General features: G+C 40.7%; 1 protein-coding gene across 3 annotated transcripts in view; it reads left to right on the top strand.

The window, feature by feature from the left end:
- The window catches only part of LOC143275878 (serine/threonine-protein phosphatase 1 regulatory subunit 10-like), a 40,703-nt gene extending 28,352 nt beyond the window's left edge, over positions 1-12,351 (top strand). For all 3 annotated transcript variants that reach the window (XM_076580189.1, XM_076580188.1, XM_076580187.1), the window contains 8 exons: positions 562-626; positions 978-1,031; positions 1,987-2,114; positions 3,283-3,358; positions 4,291-4,596; positions 5,781-6,033; positions 9,706-9,936; positions 10,629-12,351. In XM_076580189.1, coding sequence (XP_076436304.1) covers positions 562-626; positions 978-1,031; positions 1,987-2,114; positions 3,283-3,358; positions 4,291-4,596; positions 5,781-6,033; positions 9,706-9,936; positions 10,629-10,732 — 1,217 coding nt within the window. In that variant the 3' untranslated portion in view covers positions 10,733-12,351. The remainder of the gene's footprint in view (positions 1-561; positions 627-977; positions 1,032-1,986; positions 2,115-3,282; positions 3,359-4,290; positions 4,597-5,780; positions 6,034-9,705; positions 9,937-10,628) is intronic.
- The last annotated feature ends 2,063 nt before the right edge of the window (positions 12,352-14,414 follow it).

Here is a 14,414-nt window from a genome sequence, read left to right as displayed (position 1 = left end):
TTTAGATATATACATGATCTGTTAGACTTGGTCAAGTTTGGCAATTTCCAAGTTTGGAAAGTCTGACAACAACTGTCAACTTTTCAGTGTTGTTTTGCTGTATCTACTGAGGCTGCAGCTCAAGAATTCAGCACCATCAGTGCTCATAAATGTAAAAGAATACTGGCAACAATCTTGTCTGTCAGTTATGCTTCTGATAAGTGAGTGGAATCCTTTGATTTGAAACTGCAATGTGACTTAGTAGTTCTCGTCATGGCCTTGACAGGCATTGTGGGTTTTGAACCCTGGTGTAAGCCTGAGGATTGAAAGGCTTTGTAGCTTTGAGTTCTCTTCTGGTGGGTAACACAGCATCTTTTCACAACTTGTGTGTCTTATTCATCACTGGGGAAAAAAAAAAAAAAAAGGACACAAAAAGATGCAACAGTTAAAAACAAAAATGGGTTGGGGATTGGTGGGGGTGGGGGGTGACAACAGCTTTGAATGTACTGTTGTTATTTACATGATTTGTGCTTTAAAACTGTGGTACAGTGATTCACAAGACAATGTTGTATCGTGTTTCAGAAAATGTCAACAGGCCAAAGACGTTCAGCGAACTGAAGAAACAGGACATGAGGTCTGAAGGACGGGTAAGTTACCAGAATGTCTTTCTTTTTTTTTTTTACGGGTTGCTTTTTCTGTTCTCTGTTCTGAAATAGAGAATCAGAGAGGTGGGTTGAGCAGAAGTAAATGAGAAAGTTAGAAAACTGAATTTTCATGTAACACTACCAAGGACATTTTAAAACCGTTTTGAACAGAAGTGTACACTTTGTTACTTCAGTGTATTTGTGCATAAAGATATGTGTATTAAGTACATGTTTATATTCTTCTCTTGAGAATAGAATGTCGTACTGGTATGTCTTGTATACTTGGTATGAGATATCCACATGTTAATTTTTGTCTGTACTGCATTGATACATTTCTCATGTTGTATCTTTCAGGCCATGGAAACAGCTAAAAGGTTGATCCATGACAACATGGTTGAAGTTTTGCCGGTGGGTTGACTTGATGTGTGTGTGTGTGTCTCAGCACTGTTTAAGCCTACACACTTCTACCATGTCTGATGTCCTGTGTAGTTGTATAATTACTTGGGTGGGAGGGAGGGAGTGGGGAGAGTAGGTTTGCTAACTTCAGCACTATTCAACTTGCTGCTACATGAATACGGCAGTTCATGATATTCATCTACGTATGAAGCAGCCAGTTTTGACACATATGAATTTGATATACAGTTGCTTCATTGTCAGGACGTTCACTTTACAGTTTCCCCATTATCTGTGTCTTCACTTTATTTGTATCTTTCTTTTACAGTTACCCCCTTCTCTCTGTCATCGCTACTGATGTCTTTATCTTCATGTTACAATTACACCATTGTATCTTCATTTTACGGTCACCCCATTGTACCTTCATTTCACAATTACCCCATTGTACCTTCATTTTACAGTTACCCTATTGTCTCTCCACATTACAGTTACCCGACTACCTTCATTTTACAGTTACCCTATTGTCTGTATCTTCACACTACATTTACCCCATTGTGTCATCACTTTACAGTTACCCATTGTCTGCATCTTTACATTACAGTTACCCCATTGTCAGTATCTTCACAATACAGTTACCCCATTGTATCATCACTTTACAGTTACTCTGTTGTCTGTACCTTTATTTTACAGTTACTCCATTGTTACCAGTTGTCTGAATTTTCACTTTACAGTACCATATTTGCACCATCATTTTACACTTACCATAATGTGTGTGTGTATATCATCACTTTACAGAACTTTACCAGTTGTCTGTATCTTCACTTCACAGTACCCTATTGCACCATCATTTTACAGTAACCTGTTGTCTGTATTTTCATCGTACAGTTAACCCATTGGCTCTACGTATTTAGCTGTAGCCCCATTGTCGGCCTTGTTGTCTAACAGTGCATGATGTGTGTGATTGTAACAGTGGCGACGGCCCCCGGTGATAGACAGCATAGTGATGACGGTGGAGGTGGGCTGTAACAGTGTGGAGAGGGGTGTACAGCAGCAGCGAGAGTCAGGGGTGCTGCAGGCCCTTTTCTTCTCAAAACAGATGTGAGTAATCTTTTATCTCTATGTGTGGCCTGTTTTTTTTTGGGGGGGCGGGTAGAGAGTGTGGGGTGGTATTTGTGGTTCCAGACATGGACTGCAGAGCCATTCCCATGTGAATAGGTATTTTATACAGTCACTGTCTTGATTGAGATCGTTGTTGTGGGATGACCAGAACAGTTTTCTGTGTTGGTGTTTTGAGTGCCTTTCTTCAGGTAAAGCTCTGCGCTATGGTTTACTTTTCTCAGTTGCAGTTCCTTATGCTTTCGTTTCTTTTGTCTGTCAGGAGTTTTTGATGCTTTCTTCTTTTTCTGTCAGTAGTTCCCTTTGCTTGCTTTCTCTATATGTCAGATCAAATGAAATTATGGTGCTTAGAGCCTCACCGACCACTAAGGCCATCTCAAGGCTCTCGCCACATTTGTATTTGTATTTCTTTTTATCACAACAGATTTCTCTGTGTGAAATTTGGGCTGCTCTCCCCAGGGGGAGCGTGTTGCTACACTACAGCGCCACCCATGTTTTTTTGTATTTTTTCCTGCATGCAGTTTTATTTGTTTTTCTATTGATGTGGATTTTTCTACAGAATTTTGCCAGGAACAACCCTTTTGTTGCCATGGGTTCTTTTACGTGCGCTAAGTGCATGCTGCACATGTGACCTTGGTTTATTGTCTCATCCGAATGACTAGCATCCAGACCACCACTCAAGGTCCTGTGGAGGGGGAGAAAATATCGGCGGCTGAGCTGTGATTCAAACCAGCACGCTCAGATTCTCTCGCTTCCCAGGTGGACTCGTTACCTCTTGGCCATCACTCCACCTACTTCAAGTCAAGGGTGGAAAAGCACTAAAGAATAAAACACTGTGAAATACAGTGGATGTTTTGTTGTTGTTGTATATATATATTTTTTTAAATAACAATGCAAAATCTTAATTGGTATTGTGCTGGAGAAAGAATTTTGGGTGACATGATTCTGTCAGAATTTGCCTATGTTTCTTGCGAATTTTTTTTTTTAATTTACAAGCTCTTCCATCCCACCTGCCACCCTTCATAAAGAATTTGTTTTCTTTTTAAGCAAAACACATAAGCAGGGAAAACTTAATCCTCTCTCCCTCTCTCTCTCGCTTAAAGATGGGCCAGTGATAGTCATTAATTATGTGTGCGTGTGTGTGTTACAGGCTGCCCGACAGTCCCAGTGAGCCTGAGGTGGAAAGTGTGGAGCCCACCGACATCAAGATCATCCCTCTTGTGGATGTGAGTCACACTTCTCTGTCTTTCTTTTCCTTAGTTTTTATCATCATCATCATCATCATCATCATCATCATCATCTCTCTCTCTCTCTCTCTCTCTCTCTCTCTCTCTTTCTCTTTCTCTTTCATCCTCTCCCCTATCTGTCACATGCTAAGATGTCTGTTTCAAAGTCTGTGAATCTTTTCTTTCTGCATTTGTGGGCTACAGCTCCTATATTCACTTGTGTCTACAAGTCGGCTTTTACATGTACAGCTGTGTTCAGCCCATCATGAAGGCAGCCATACTCCATTTTCCTGGGTATGCATGATGGGTATGTTAGTGTTACCAAACCTACTGACGTGGGGTAACAGGATGTTTACAATGCATGATTAAAACTGAAGGGTGTTTTTTTCTTCTTCACAAGGGGAATAGAGGCACTAGCAGGTCTGCACATACGTTGACCTCAGATCGAAAGAATCTCCACAATTTACGAAACTGGCACTGATACTGGGATTAAACCGAGGGCCTCTCAGATTGAAAGTCAATGCTCTGACCTCTGATCTATTGCATCCATCATCTGTGTTAACTATTTCCTACTTCAAAATATGCTGTCTGTTAACCTTTTCACGTCTGCCACTTTTCTGTGTGATTATTCCCTTCCCATGTCACATATAAGTCTCATCACTTTTACCTTTTTTCATTTCTTTTTTTTTTTCTATATTTTATTATTCAACTGTTTCATAAGATTTTTGCTTACCAAAACTCAACATTAATTTGATGATCAGCCCTTGAAAACCAGCATGTTTTGCATCTCTCCCATGCTTCATCCTGTCCCCCATCCTGTTTCTTTCCCCCATCACCACATATAAAAGAATTGTGGTTAGGGGGGGTGGGAGGGGATACAGAGTTTGAAAACTAGTTAACACGGTGACTTCATCTGTCTTGTCTGTCACCAGGAGACTTGCTCAGGGGAAGAGTACGAACACACGTACAACGTGGACCCCGCCAGCATGCCCTACGACCCCGCCTTCGACATCTCCCAGACGACCAACGCCCCACCAAACCCCATGGCGGGCGGAGGAGGAGGAGGAGGGGGTCCAAACGGTGGTGGAGGTGTGGGAAAGGGGAACATTCAGCTGCCCCCAGACATCAACAACATGCTGGCATCCATCCAGCAGCAGAGCATAGCAACCGGGGGTCGGTCCCTGCAGGCCAATGCAGCCGTCATGGCCAACGTGCAGAGCATTCTTGGTTCTCTCATGGTGAGGGCTTATGGTCAGATGGCTTATGTGTTGATGGGCAAGATCTTTCATGTAGGTGGTGCTTGTGTTGTCTGGTGGTGTTTTTGTCTGTTCAGTAGTTTTGTTGTTGCAGCATGGTTTGTGATGGTTTTTGTTTTTATTTTGTATTTTATGATGAATGGTTGTGCACGCGGGCACCTGTGCACACATGCATATGTGGTCATGTGAACCCATTTGACAGGTTCATGACGTGTGTGCACACACACTTTCTCTTTCTCTGTCTCTCTCTGTCTCTCTTTCTGTTATTAAATTTCACACACAGTTTCATACATAAACACATTCTGACATTCCCTCTCTTGCACTCTCTCTCCCTTGTCAAATATTTCTTTTTCTTTACACATTAGATTATATAATAAGCGCACACACACATTTTTATGGAAAAGAAATGGTAGTTGCTAATAATGTCCAGTGTGGAGAGATCAATAGGATTTTTATTTTTTATCACATTTTTTATACCAGATGATGTGAATTCAGTTACAGATATTTAAAAAAAGATTAGGAATATGCTACAAGTTGGATAACAAGTACATATTGAATGAAAATTCTTCACCAAATTACTCTATGATATTAATTTTAGGTCACATAACAAGCATACCCCCGTTAATTTATGGAATTAGTTTTTTAAAACGAATATTGCTCAGTTCTATTCATTTCAAGTTGCATAAGAGGTATTGATTGAATGATGTTTTTGTTTTTTGCAATAGCTATGACATGAATTTCAAGTTATAGAAGCAGCATTTATTGAACGAAAATAAAAAGAAATAGTTCAATGATATCAATTTCAAAGTACATAACATGTATTTACTGGAAAGAAGTAATTTTCCTTACCACAGTGATACGTTATTGATGGTTGAGGGGGTTGTGTTAGAGCATGCTGGTGTGAATGAAAAGATTGCTCAGTGATATTAAGTTTCATTTTGACATGTATTTTGCTGAAACAAAATAATTTTTTGTACTGTGTGACAGGTAATTTACTGCGGGGAAAAAAAATCCTCATACCACAGTGAGTTACATGACAGGTGTTTTGTGAAAGAAAATCATTCCTCATACCACAGTGAGTTACATGACAGGTGTTTTGTGGATGAAAATTCTTCGTACCACATTGACGTATTATTTGACGGTGGTTGTGTGTGTGTGTGTTGCAGCATGCAGGGCCCAACGTCAACACGGATGAGCTGATCAACAAGCTGAGGGTGGCCCTGGAGCCGCTGAAGAACCAGATCAGCAGCGGAGGCGGAGGACCCCCCCCAATGCAGGGCGGCCCCCCGGGTGGGCCCCCCATGAACCCTGGCGACCCCCAGTTCCAGCCCCCGCAGGCCCCGCAGCGGCACGGCCTTCTGGGTAACGCTCCGCCAGGCTTCAACCCCATGATGGGTCCCCGCCAGTTCGGGCCGCAAGGTAAAGGGCACGGTTTTGTGTGTGGGCGTGATTTGTTGATGTTGGACGAGTTTGGGGGAAATCTGTGTGAATGTGTTGGGTTTTTTGTGTGTGTGTGGTTGATGAGAGAGGTGTGGTTCTCGTGGCAAAACATCAGTTCCCCTGTGGACTGCCAGCAGACAAACACCAGTGTATGGGGGATTCAGAGTGAGGAGTGTGGAAGTATTGCTGGGGCAGCTAAAAAATACATTTTTTTTAAAATTGAAAACGACAAGTAATGGTGAAATAAGGAAGGAGATTTGAGGGAGTATATATATATATATATATATGTGTGTGTGTGTGTGTGTTTACAGCAGCAAACATCTAGAAACTTGCTAAAGTTTATTTTTTTCTTGTTTGTGTTGTGTGCAAGTAACAGTCATTTTTGCTTATTTGTGGTGTTGTCATGTTTGGGCTAGATGGTTGTTGATTTGATTTTACAAGAGTTTTGTATGTTTATTGTCATTTACTTCTGATCTGTTTCTTCTTTTTTTCTGGTATTATTTCTTTAAAAAAAAAAAAAAATTGTTGATATATTTTTTGTATCAATGCACGTTGGTCTGTGGTTCTGACTGTCCTCTTTCTATCATGATTTTTCTTTGTCATGTTTTGGTTTGCATCAGGTTCACATCTGCTTCCACATCTTATTCAGTGTTTCATGCACCTGAATAAGAGCCAGGGTAATGCCTGTAACATTTACTGTCCCCTTTCTTTCCAGAGCTGCTTTCACTAACCAAGACATTGAGCATATATTCCTGGTTTCTCAAACTCCCGCCACCTTTTCACGCTCTTGGTATAGACTTGTTTCTGTTTTTGTTACATTTACATAGGAAGCCAGCTGTTCTCTAAGTGTACAGACATGATGGATGAAAATGTCATCCTCATTCGTGAAACTTATGCTGAAGTTTAATTAAACCCTTTGAGTGCGGAGGGGGGGGGGGGGGGGGGGGGGGGACAGTAGAAAGTGGTTGTCCAGTGTCCTAAGTCAGTTTCCAGACCAATCAGCGAAACTGAGTAAATGGTCTGAAGATAAACCATTGTAAAAAAAAAAAATAGTGAGCTTTCAGACTTCCAGACTTGTCACTATGTACTATGTACCACGGTACTCAGTTTCAATGTTGAAACATGTGTCAGTGATGAAACATGAAATATTTGTGTCTTTGTCATAGGGGGAGGGTCAAGTAACCCCATGTCTGTACACTTGAAGCCTTGGGTTTCTTTAGTTACCTTTTTACTTTTTCTTTTTTGTTACTGTTCACATTCCTGTCCCAACCTCCAACCCCTGTGCTCCTTTTTAACTGAAACTGCATGGCGTTTGTTCTGTTTAGTTGTTCCTTTTTGGTTCCATGACCAACTGTGTTTTCTGTTACCCATGCTGAAGTCCAGGAGCAAAGAAAATGTGTTCAGTTTGAAGCATGCTGTTAATTTGTTCAGTTTCCGAGATGCCCTTGTTGCCTTCTCAGTTTTGTTGCTGTGTTAAGTTTCATTATTGACAATTGATCTAACGTTCCAGCTCTTATTTTCAACAAATAAGGGAAATGAAATACATGTTCCTGTTCATCCCTGTTGTTGATGTGTTGGGTTTTAAGTATACATTTTCTACAAGGTGTTTCCCAAACCTTACAGGTTTCTCATGCACAGTCTGTTCCACTGAATCTCACCAGCTAATAGACCGTATATTTCTTTTCATCCAGATGATTATTCAGTGTGAAAAGTAGAATTCCCCCAAGCATCCTGTGGAGGGATAAAATGACATGTATGATGTTGGGTAAGAGTCTTAAACATGTTCACTGAACAGCTGTATGCAGTTTGATTGCGAGTGTATCAGTCTGCAAAAAAGTGAGACTGAGAGAAACAGAAAAGACTTCATGTCAGCAGAGTTCTTGTCCTTGCCAGTCTGTTGGCGCAGTGAATGAATTATGCTGCATTTGTATGAGCATTGCGCTCATCCTTTTAAACTGCATGCATGGATACAAAAGAAGTGACATTGTCGCAGGTTAGGTTTGATGTGCGGAAAAGTTGGCAACTGGTGAATGATGGGAGGTTTTGAACAAAGTGGGTGTTATGAGGATCAGCAGAATTCATTGTTCCTCTGCCTTTGGTTCTTCAATGTTTTTTTTTTAGTCTGCTTCTTTTATTTGTCCCTCTTTTTTTTTTCTTTTCTTTTTTCCTGGACAGAAGGTTTAAAACTCAAAACCACGTTCTTGTAATTGTATGTTTGCTGGTATGTTCATCAGTTTATTCATAATTTTTGTGTTTGTTACATTTTCAAAAGTTTGAAGCAAAACAAGCAGTAAGTTGTCAATTTTTTGCATTTATATGTTAGCTGGCAAGTTCGTCGGGTCATTCATTATTTATAATGTTTTCAGTTGTTTAAATCAAATCACCTTCAGCTAAATCTCCATCCATGATTCAGGCGTAAGTCTTAGAGCAGACAGCTAGCCGTACAGTCAGCAAAGCCAGGGTCCCCTGTGGAGATGTCAGAGGCTGTGTCAGTGTGAGAGTATCCCCACCAGGTGGAATTGTTTGCCTGGAATATCCTCTCTTCCGTCACTCTCTTTAGTCTTTGTTGCTGGCTTCTTCCTTCTCTTTCTGTCAGACTGTGCTTTCATATCTGTGAAACTGCATGTTTGGTGGATTTCTGTTGTGCATGTGTGGGTGTGTGTGTGAATGTGTGTCTTCATGTTTTACATTTATTCGCTTATTTATCACCATTGTTGTCTTATTTATTTATTTATTTTATTTTACTATTATTACTATTATTATTACTACTACCTTTTTCTATATTATAATTATTATTCATTTATTTATTTATGTAAGCTTATCTATTATTTATTCCCCTGTTGTTGTGTTTTTTGGGGGGTTTTTTGTTGGTTTTTTTTGTTTGTTTTTTTCTCAAGGCCTGACTAAGCGCGTTGGGTTACGCTGCTGGTCAGGCATCTGCTTGGCAGATGTGGTGTAGCGTATATGGTTTGTCCGAACACAGTGACGCCTCCTTGAGCAACTGAAACTGAAACTGAAACTTTCTGTCATCTCTTCCTTTCATGTTTTCTGCTGTGCTGGTTCGTTCACTTTTTTTTTTTCTTCTATAAAGCTTTGAATATGTTTTGTATATCAGAGATTTGATAACCAAAATGGGCATTCTTACTATGTTGTAGTTTTTTTTTTGGGGGGGGTCTGCACCTAGGACTGGAATTCTTTGGTTTTGTCGGCTTGTTATTGTATGTATAATTTTGTGTTTTATGAAAAGTTATGTTTATACTGTACTAGTTATGTTGTTGTTTTGTATGTGTGTGGAAAGGGGGAGGGGGAGGTTCCATCTTCTGGCAAAAAAATGGTGGATTGGTCAACATCAAATGCATGTCAACCTAAGTTTATATGCATGAATGAGACAGAACTTGTAGTCGTGGTACCTGAATTGCTTTTCCAGGTGTTTTTGTTTTGTGTATGTTTGGGGTTTTTTTTTTGGTGTTTTTTCTTTTCTTTTTTTGTGTGTGTGTGTGTTGTTTTTTCTTCAGGTTTTTCAGGATCAGTATTGACAGTATTTTCAGCCCAGAAAGGGACCCGGTGTGGGAGGGCTGGGCTATGACCAGCAAACGACAGAAGACGTGAGCACTCAGCGTAGTGACTGACAGAGGTTGGTTCTGTGTGCAGGTCCCATGATGGGCAACAACAACATGGATGGGGACTGGAACAACATGGGCATGGGCAACATGCAGGGCGGCCCTGACATGGGCATGCGCGGAGGGCCCATGGGGCCCGGGTTCCATCCCATGCAGGGGCCGGGAGGACCCATGCAAGGCCCAGGACCCAACATGGGAGGCAACGGCCCCGTGATGCAGGGACCGCGCATGAGGAAGAACCAGAACAACATGCGGGGGCCAGGTGAGACTTTGTGGGGGGAGTGGTGTTGGGGGGGATGGGGGGGTGTCCTGTGTGATGACTGACTAGGAAAAATGATAGGTGGAAGAAGATGGCAGAATGGTTAAGACGCATATCTGCCAATGCTTAATATGTGTGTGTGTGTCTAATGAAGAGGATTATGCAATTTGGCTGAAGTGTTGTGTGTGTGACTGTGGACTTTACTAAGGATATTAATCCTTAGGATTACGTGGAAGAGCAAATAATTAGAATGTTGTTGATCACATTATTTGCACTAAACAGACAAAATGATAGAATAAGTTGGGGTTTTTTGGTTTTTTTCTTGTTTTTTATATTAAAAAAAATCTCTACTGTATAGTTTAGGTGTCATGCTTTATTAAAGTGGTGTCTTGCCCAAGTTATATCCCCACTCTTGGCCAAGAAGGCCTTTGGACTGTCAATGTTGGGGTGGTCCCCAGTGGCCAACTAGCTCCCAAGGCTGCAGCACGAAGAGCCAGTGCAGTCTTGTCTCCTAGTTTGAGAATCCTAGTCCTTTACAAAATACTAAGCTGTAAATTGATTCTCATTGCATTGGGGACAACAGTTGCCTCCTCTGCTGTTCTGATGGCCACACACAGACACGACTATCATACATGTATGCTTTGTTAAGCTTTCATGTTGTTCGAAGTGTAAACCTCTTTATTGTGCTGTTACAGATGGACGGTTTGTGTGCCGACACTTTGTGGCCCCGACAGGCTGTCGTTTTGGCAACACCTGCGCATTTCTTCACCCTGGGGTCAACGGACCGCCTCTCCACTGACCTTGATCCTTATGGATATCATCATCGTCGTCATCGCTCTGTCTCAGGTGGATGTCAGTAGATGACTGCAAGTTCATCAGCATCTGGAGGTGGTGCAGCACTTGGAACTATGATCTGCCAAAGGGAGCAAGCAATATGTACAGCCCCCATCCCCTGGTCACCACCTGCGTTGTTCACTCTCACAGGCTTCACCTCCTTCAGGGCACTGGTTCCATGGAAAGAAATCGTCGTCTTCCTCCTCCTGTCCTTGACCTTTTCCCTTGCCCTGTGTTGACCTGGTTTTCATTTCCTTCAGAACATTGGATCTGCTGAGGGAAATTGTCTTCCTTCTCCTGCCTGCATTTGTTCAACCCTGACCTTTGCCCTTGCCCTGAACTTTGCCTCCCGAGGCAAAAACTGGCAGCTTCTGTGACATGGACAGATGTGAAGTGACTGTGGATTGCATCCTGTGCATGTGTTCAGCCTGAATAATGATTCCTTACGGTGGTGTGTCGGATGGTGCAGCATGGGAGATTAAACCACATTGATTTTTAAACCGCAGTATTCAGGGAAGACAATTTAGTGTGATGTTGTTTTCTGCGATCACCTGTTGTGCTTGTGATTTTCAGGATGAGTGTATGTACAACAACGCCAGTCCATGAATGATGCATGTTGTATGAATGAAAACAAACTTTGGTCACAGACTTGAACACTGTTCCGTTTTGACCTTGTGTATATTTATTTACAAGCTGAAATAACAAAAACAAAAAACTTTTGACCTTGTGTGTTTATTTACAAGTTGGAAAAACAAAAACCTTTACTCAGATGACATGGTTCTGTTCTGTTTGGTGATTCACATTAGTGTGAGTATCATTTCTTTGCTGTGGAGATGTTGATACCAATCAGAGTATTATGCAAAACATTTTTCACAGTTTGCAGATGGGATGCCATATTTGAAAGATTACTGTGTCAGGAAAGATGAAGGGTTTATGTGGAGGATGTGCATGCATACTGTGAAAAAGATATGATGAAAACGTTCCTTGAAAATTGTTTGGAATAGAAGGAAATACTTCTAATCTCTCTCCTTGGCAGATAGATTGGTGCATAATGAAAACACACACCGTTCATTTTATAATGCATACTTTACCATTTGTTTTTTGTTGGGATTGGAACCTGAACTTCAAATTTCCCACTTACAGGTTTATCATTATTATATGTGTTCTTAATCTTCAGTGCTCACATTCACTCATATTTAGGTGTATAACTGTATTAACCCTTTTGCTGCCAGGAAAATAAGATTTAAGTGAAATCTATTTGCCAGGGTTTTTTCACAAAAAACGGGTATAAATTTTCAAAAAATTCTGTGCTCTTTGTTATTGGAGAAAGACCCATAAAAGTATATATTTTTTTAAAGGGAAATGAATAAAGAATAAAAAAACACATGATGTTTTCCCATTTTATATAATTTTTAGTGACATGCTGTTGTTTTGAAATCAGTGTTTTGTTTTTTGTCACATTTTCAACTTGTTCATTACAAACATTAGTCAGGTAATTTGCACTAAAATATCATATTTTCTGGACAAATGGATATCTGCACACACAAAATCATACTAGAACAACCACAATATAAAAAAAACAAACTGAAAAAGAAATAGATACATAATGCATTGTGACTTCTGCAAGTGATAATATGGATGTGAGGCCACGCCCCCTCAGTCTCCACCCCCCTCCTCTTCACCCCTCTCACACAGTCACTTTATCCAGTTCTCATCAGACTGCGTTGGCCGAGTGCCAAGAAAATAGTCCACATTGTGTCCTACTAAAAATTCGGTGACTTCTGTCGTCTGCTAGAGCTGAACAACCGGCATCACTCACTGATAGTCGTATCTTGGCCACTCTCTTGATTGCTCCCTTTATTTTCTATCAAATCATCCTATGATGATATGAATGTTCACCACTGTCTTCTTCTTCGAATTTATGCTTCAATTCTTTCTGAGCATCAGCTAAAGAAAGTAATCTTGGTTGATTTAGTTTGCCACAATCGCATGTCTTGAGCATGGAGTCAGTCCAACATCTTGTTGAGCGAGCGAGGAGAGGAGCCAGGCAAAGACTGCGGCCAGTAACCCAACCAAAACGTTCAAATACAGGACTGCCTTATGACGCAGATGGTGTTTCCAGCTATGAATAGAATCAAGAAATATTCCCATGCTAAAGCTACCAGCATTTTTGTCATCGAACTGAATGCAAAGCAGGGAAAAGTCAGAATATTTCGATGACAAGTTATCTCGTCATTGTGGCAGCGAAGCGTACATGTTTTCCGTGACGAGTTATCTTGTCATATAGGCAGCCTAGGGGTTAAGGCAGCCATACTCCGTTTTTGTTTGGTGGGTAGGGTGGGGGGTTGTTTCCATAACAGTGAATGCTAATGTGAAAAATGCATTGATGGGATCTTTAATGTGCGTAATTGATCTTTCTGCTTGCCTAAATGCACAGAGGCACTAGCTGAGGAGGGAGATAAGGGGAGAAAAACAAATTAAAAGCAAACCGGTTATAATTTCCAGACTGAATGTCGAGTGAAATCAGCATGTGACAGAGTGTGTGCTGGTGTATGATCTCTCAAACTGAACTTGTGTTCAGTTGTTCAATATCTGATTGAAAAGTGCGACTGGTTTGGGTGATGATAATGCTTGTGTGTGTGGATGGGTAGTTCCAGTAATAAACGTATTTCACGCAAGTGTAATATCAGTTTGCTACTGCATATTTGTGTAATTAAATGTTTGCTCACACTGGTTGTTGACTGCTCTGCTGTGTGACAGTCTGCAAGTCTAAAGTTGGTACGCAGTACTGAATCATTAGTTGCTGTAAGGGTTTATATGTGTGTGTGTGTTTTTGTTTGTTTTGTTTTTTTGATTTGTTGTTTTCTCATTCTGTTAAAGAACCATTTTGGTGCCACTGTAAAGAAACATAATGGTTCTGACTATGTGCTCATGGAGATAATGTGATGCACTTGTATTAGTTGTAAGGTCTAAGCAATCGATTGTGCATGATGAAAAAAATGAGTACGAAATATTCACACAGTATGAGCAGGTGTATGGTGATGGACCTTTTTTTTTTTGGCCATCAGGTGAAATATGAAAATGAATGTTTAAAGAAGAATGTGATAATGTGATTCCACTAGTTCCACTTTGATGGATGTGTGTTTTATAATGATTATCATACAACTACTGAAGGAAAGGTGGAAGTGAGAGAGAGAAGTGTGTGTGTGAGTGGTTATGAATAATCTTAATAAAATGCCTGGGCAAAGTTCAAGACCCAAGGCGAAACTTAAAATATTGTTTTGCTTTTTGTTGTGAATGTCTGTGGAGGTAGCACTGGATGTGGAGGTGGAAGTGGTAGTAGTCAACAAATCTTGATAGAAGTTGTGTGTGCTTTTCATCTGCTTCTGCATTGATCCATCCACAAGACTGCTGTGTCCCTTTCTACGTTAAAGCACACATTCATTTCACACACTCCAGCATACATGAAGTGATAAACAGAAAGAGAAAACACATGGACAGCATTGGAAGCAAACTCATTTTCCCAAGTTTAATTTCCAAACTGTGAAAACCTGGTTCCATCACCATAAAAGCAATTATTCCCCTTGTGTAAATAGCTGTAAACATCAGTGATATGAAGCTACACATGAGCGACTTCAAGTAACGAT

Source organism: Babylonia areolata, chromosome 31 (assembly GCF_041734735.1).
Source record: "Babylonia areolata isolate BAREFJ2019XMU chromosome 31, ASM4173473v1, whole genome shotgun sequence".
In the NCBI taxonomy this organism is placed as follows: Eukaryota; Metazoa; Mollusca; class Gastropoda; order Neogastropoda; family Buccinidae; genus Babylonia; species Babylonia areolata.
The sequence above is the reverse complement of the archived record's forward strand: the minus strand, read 5'-3'. Positions and strand labels throughout refer to the sequence as shown.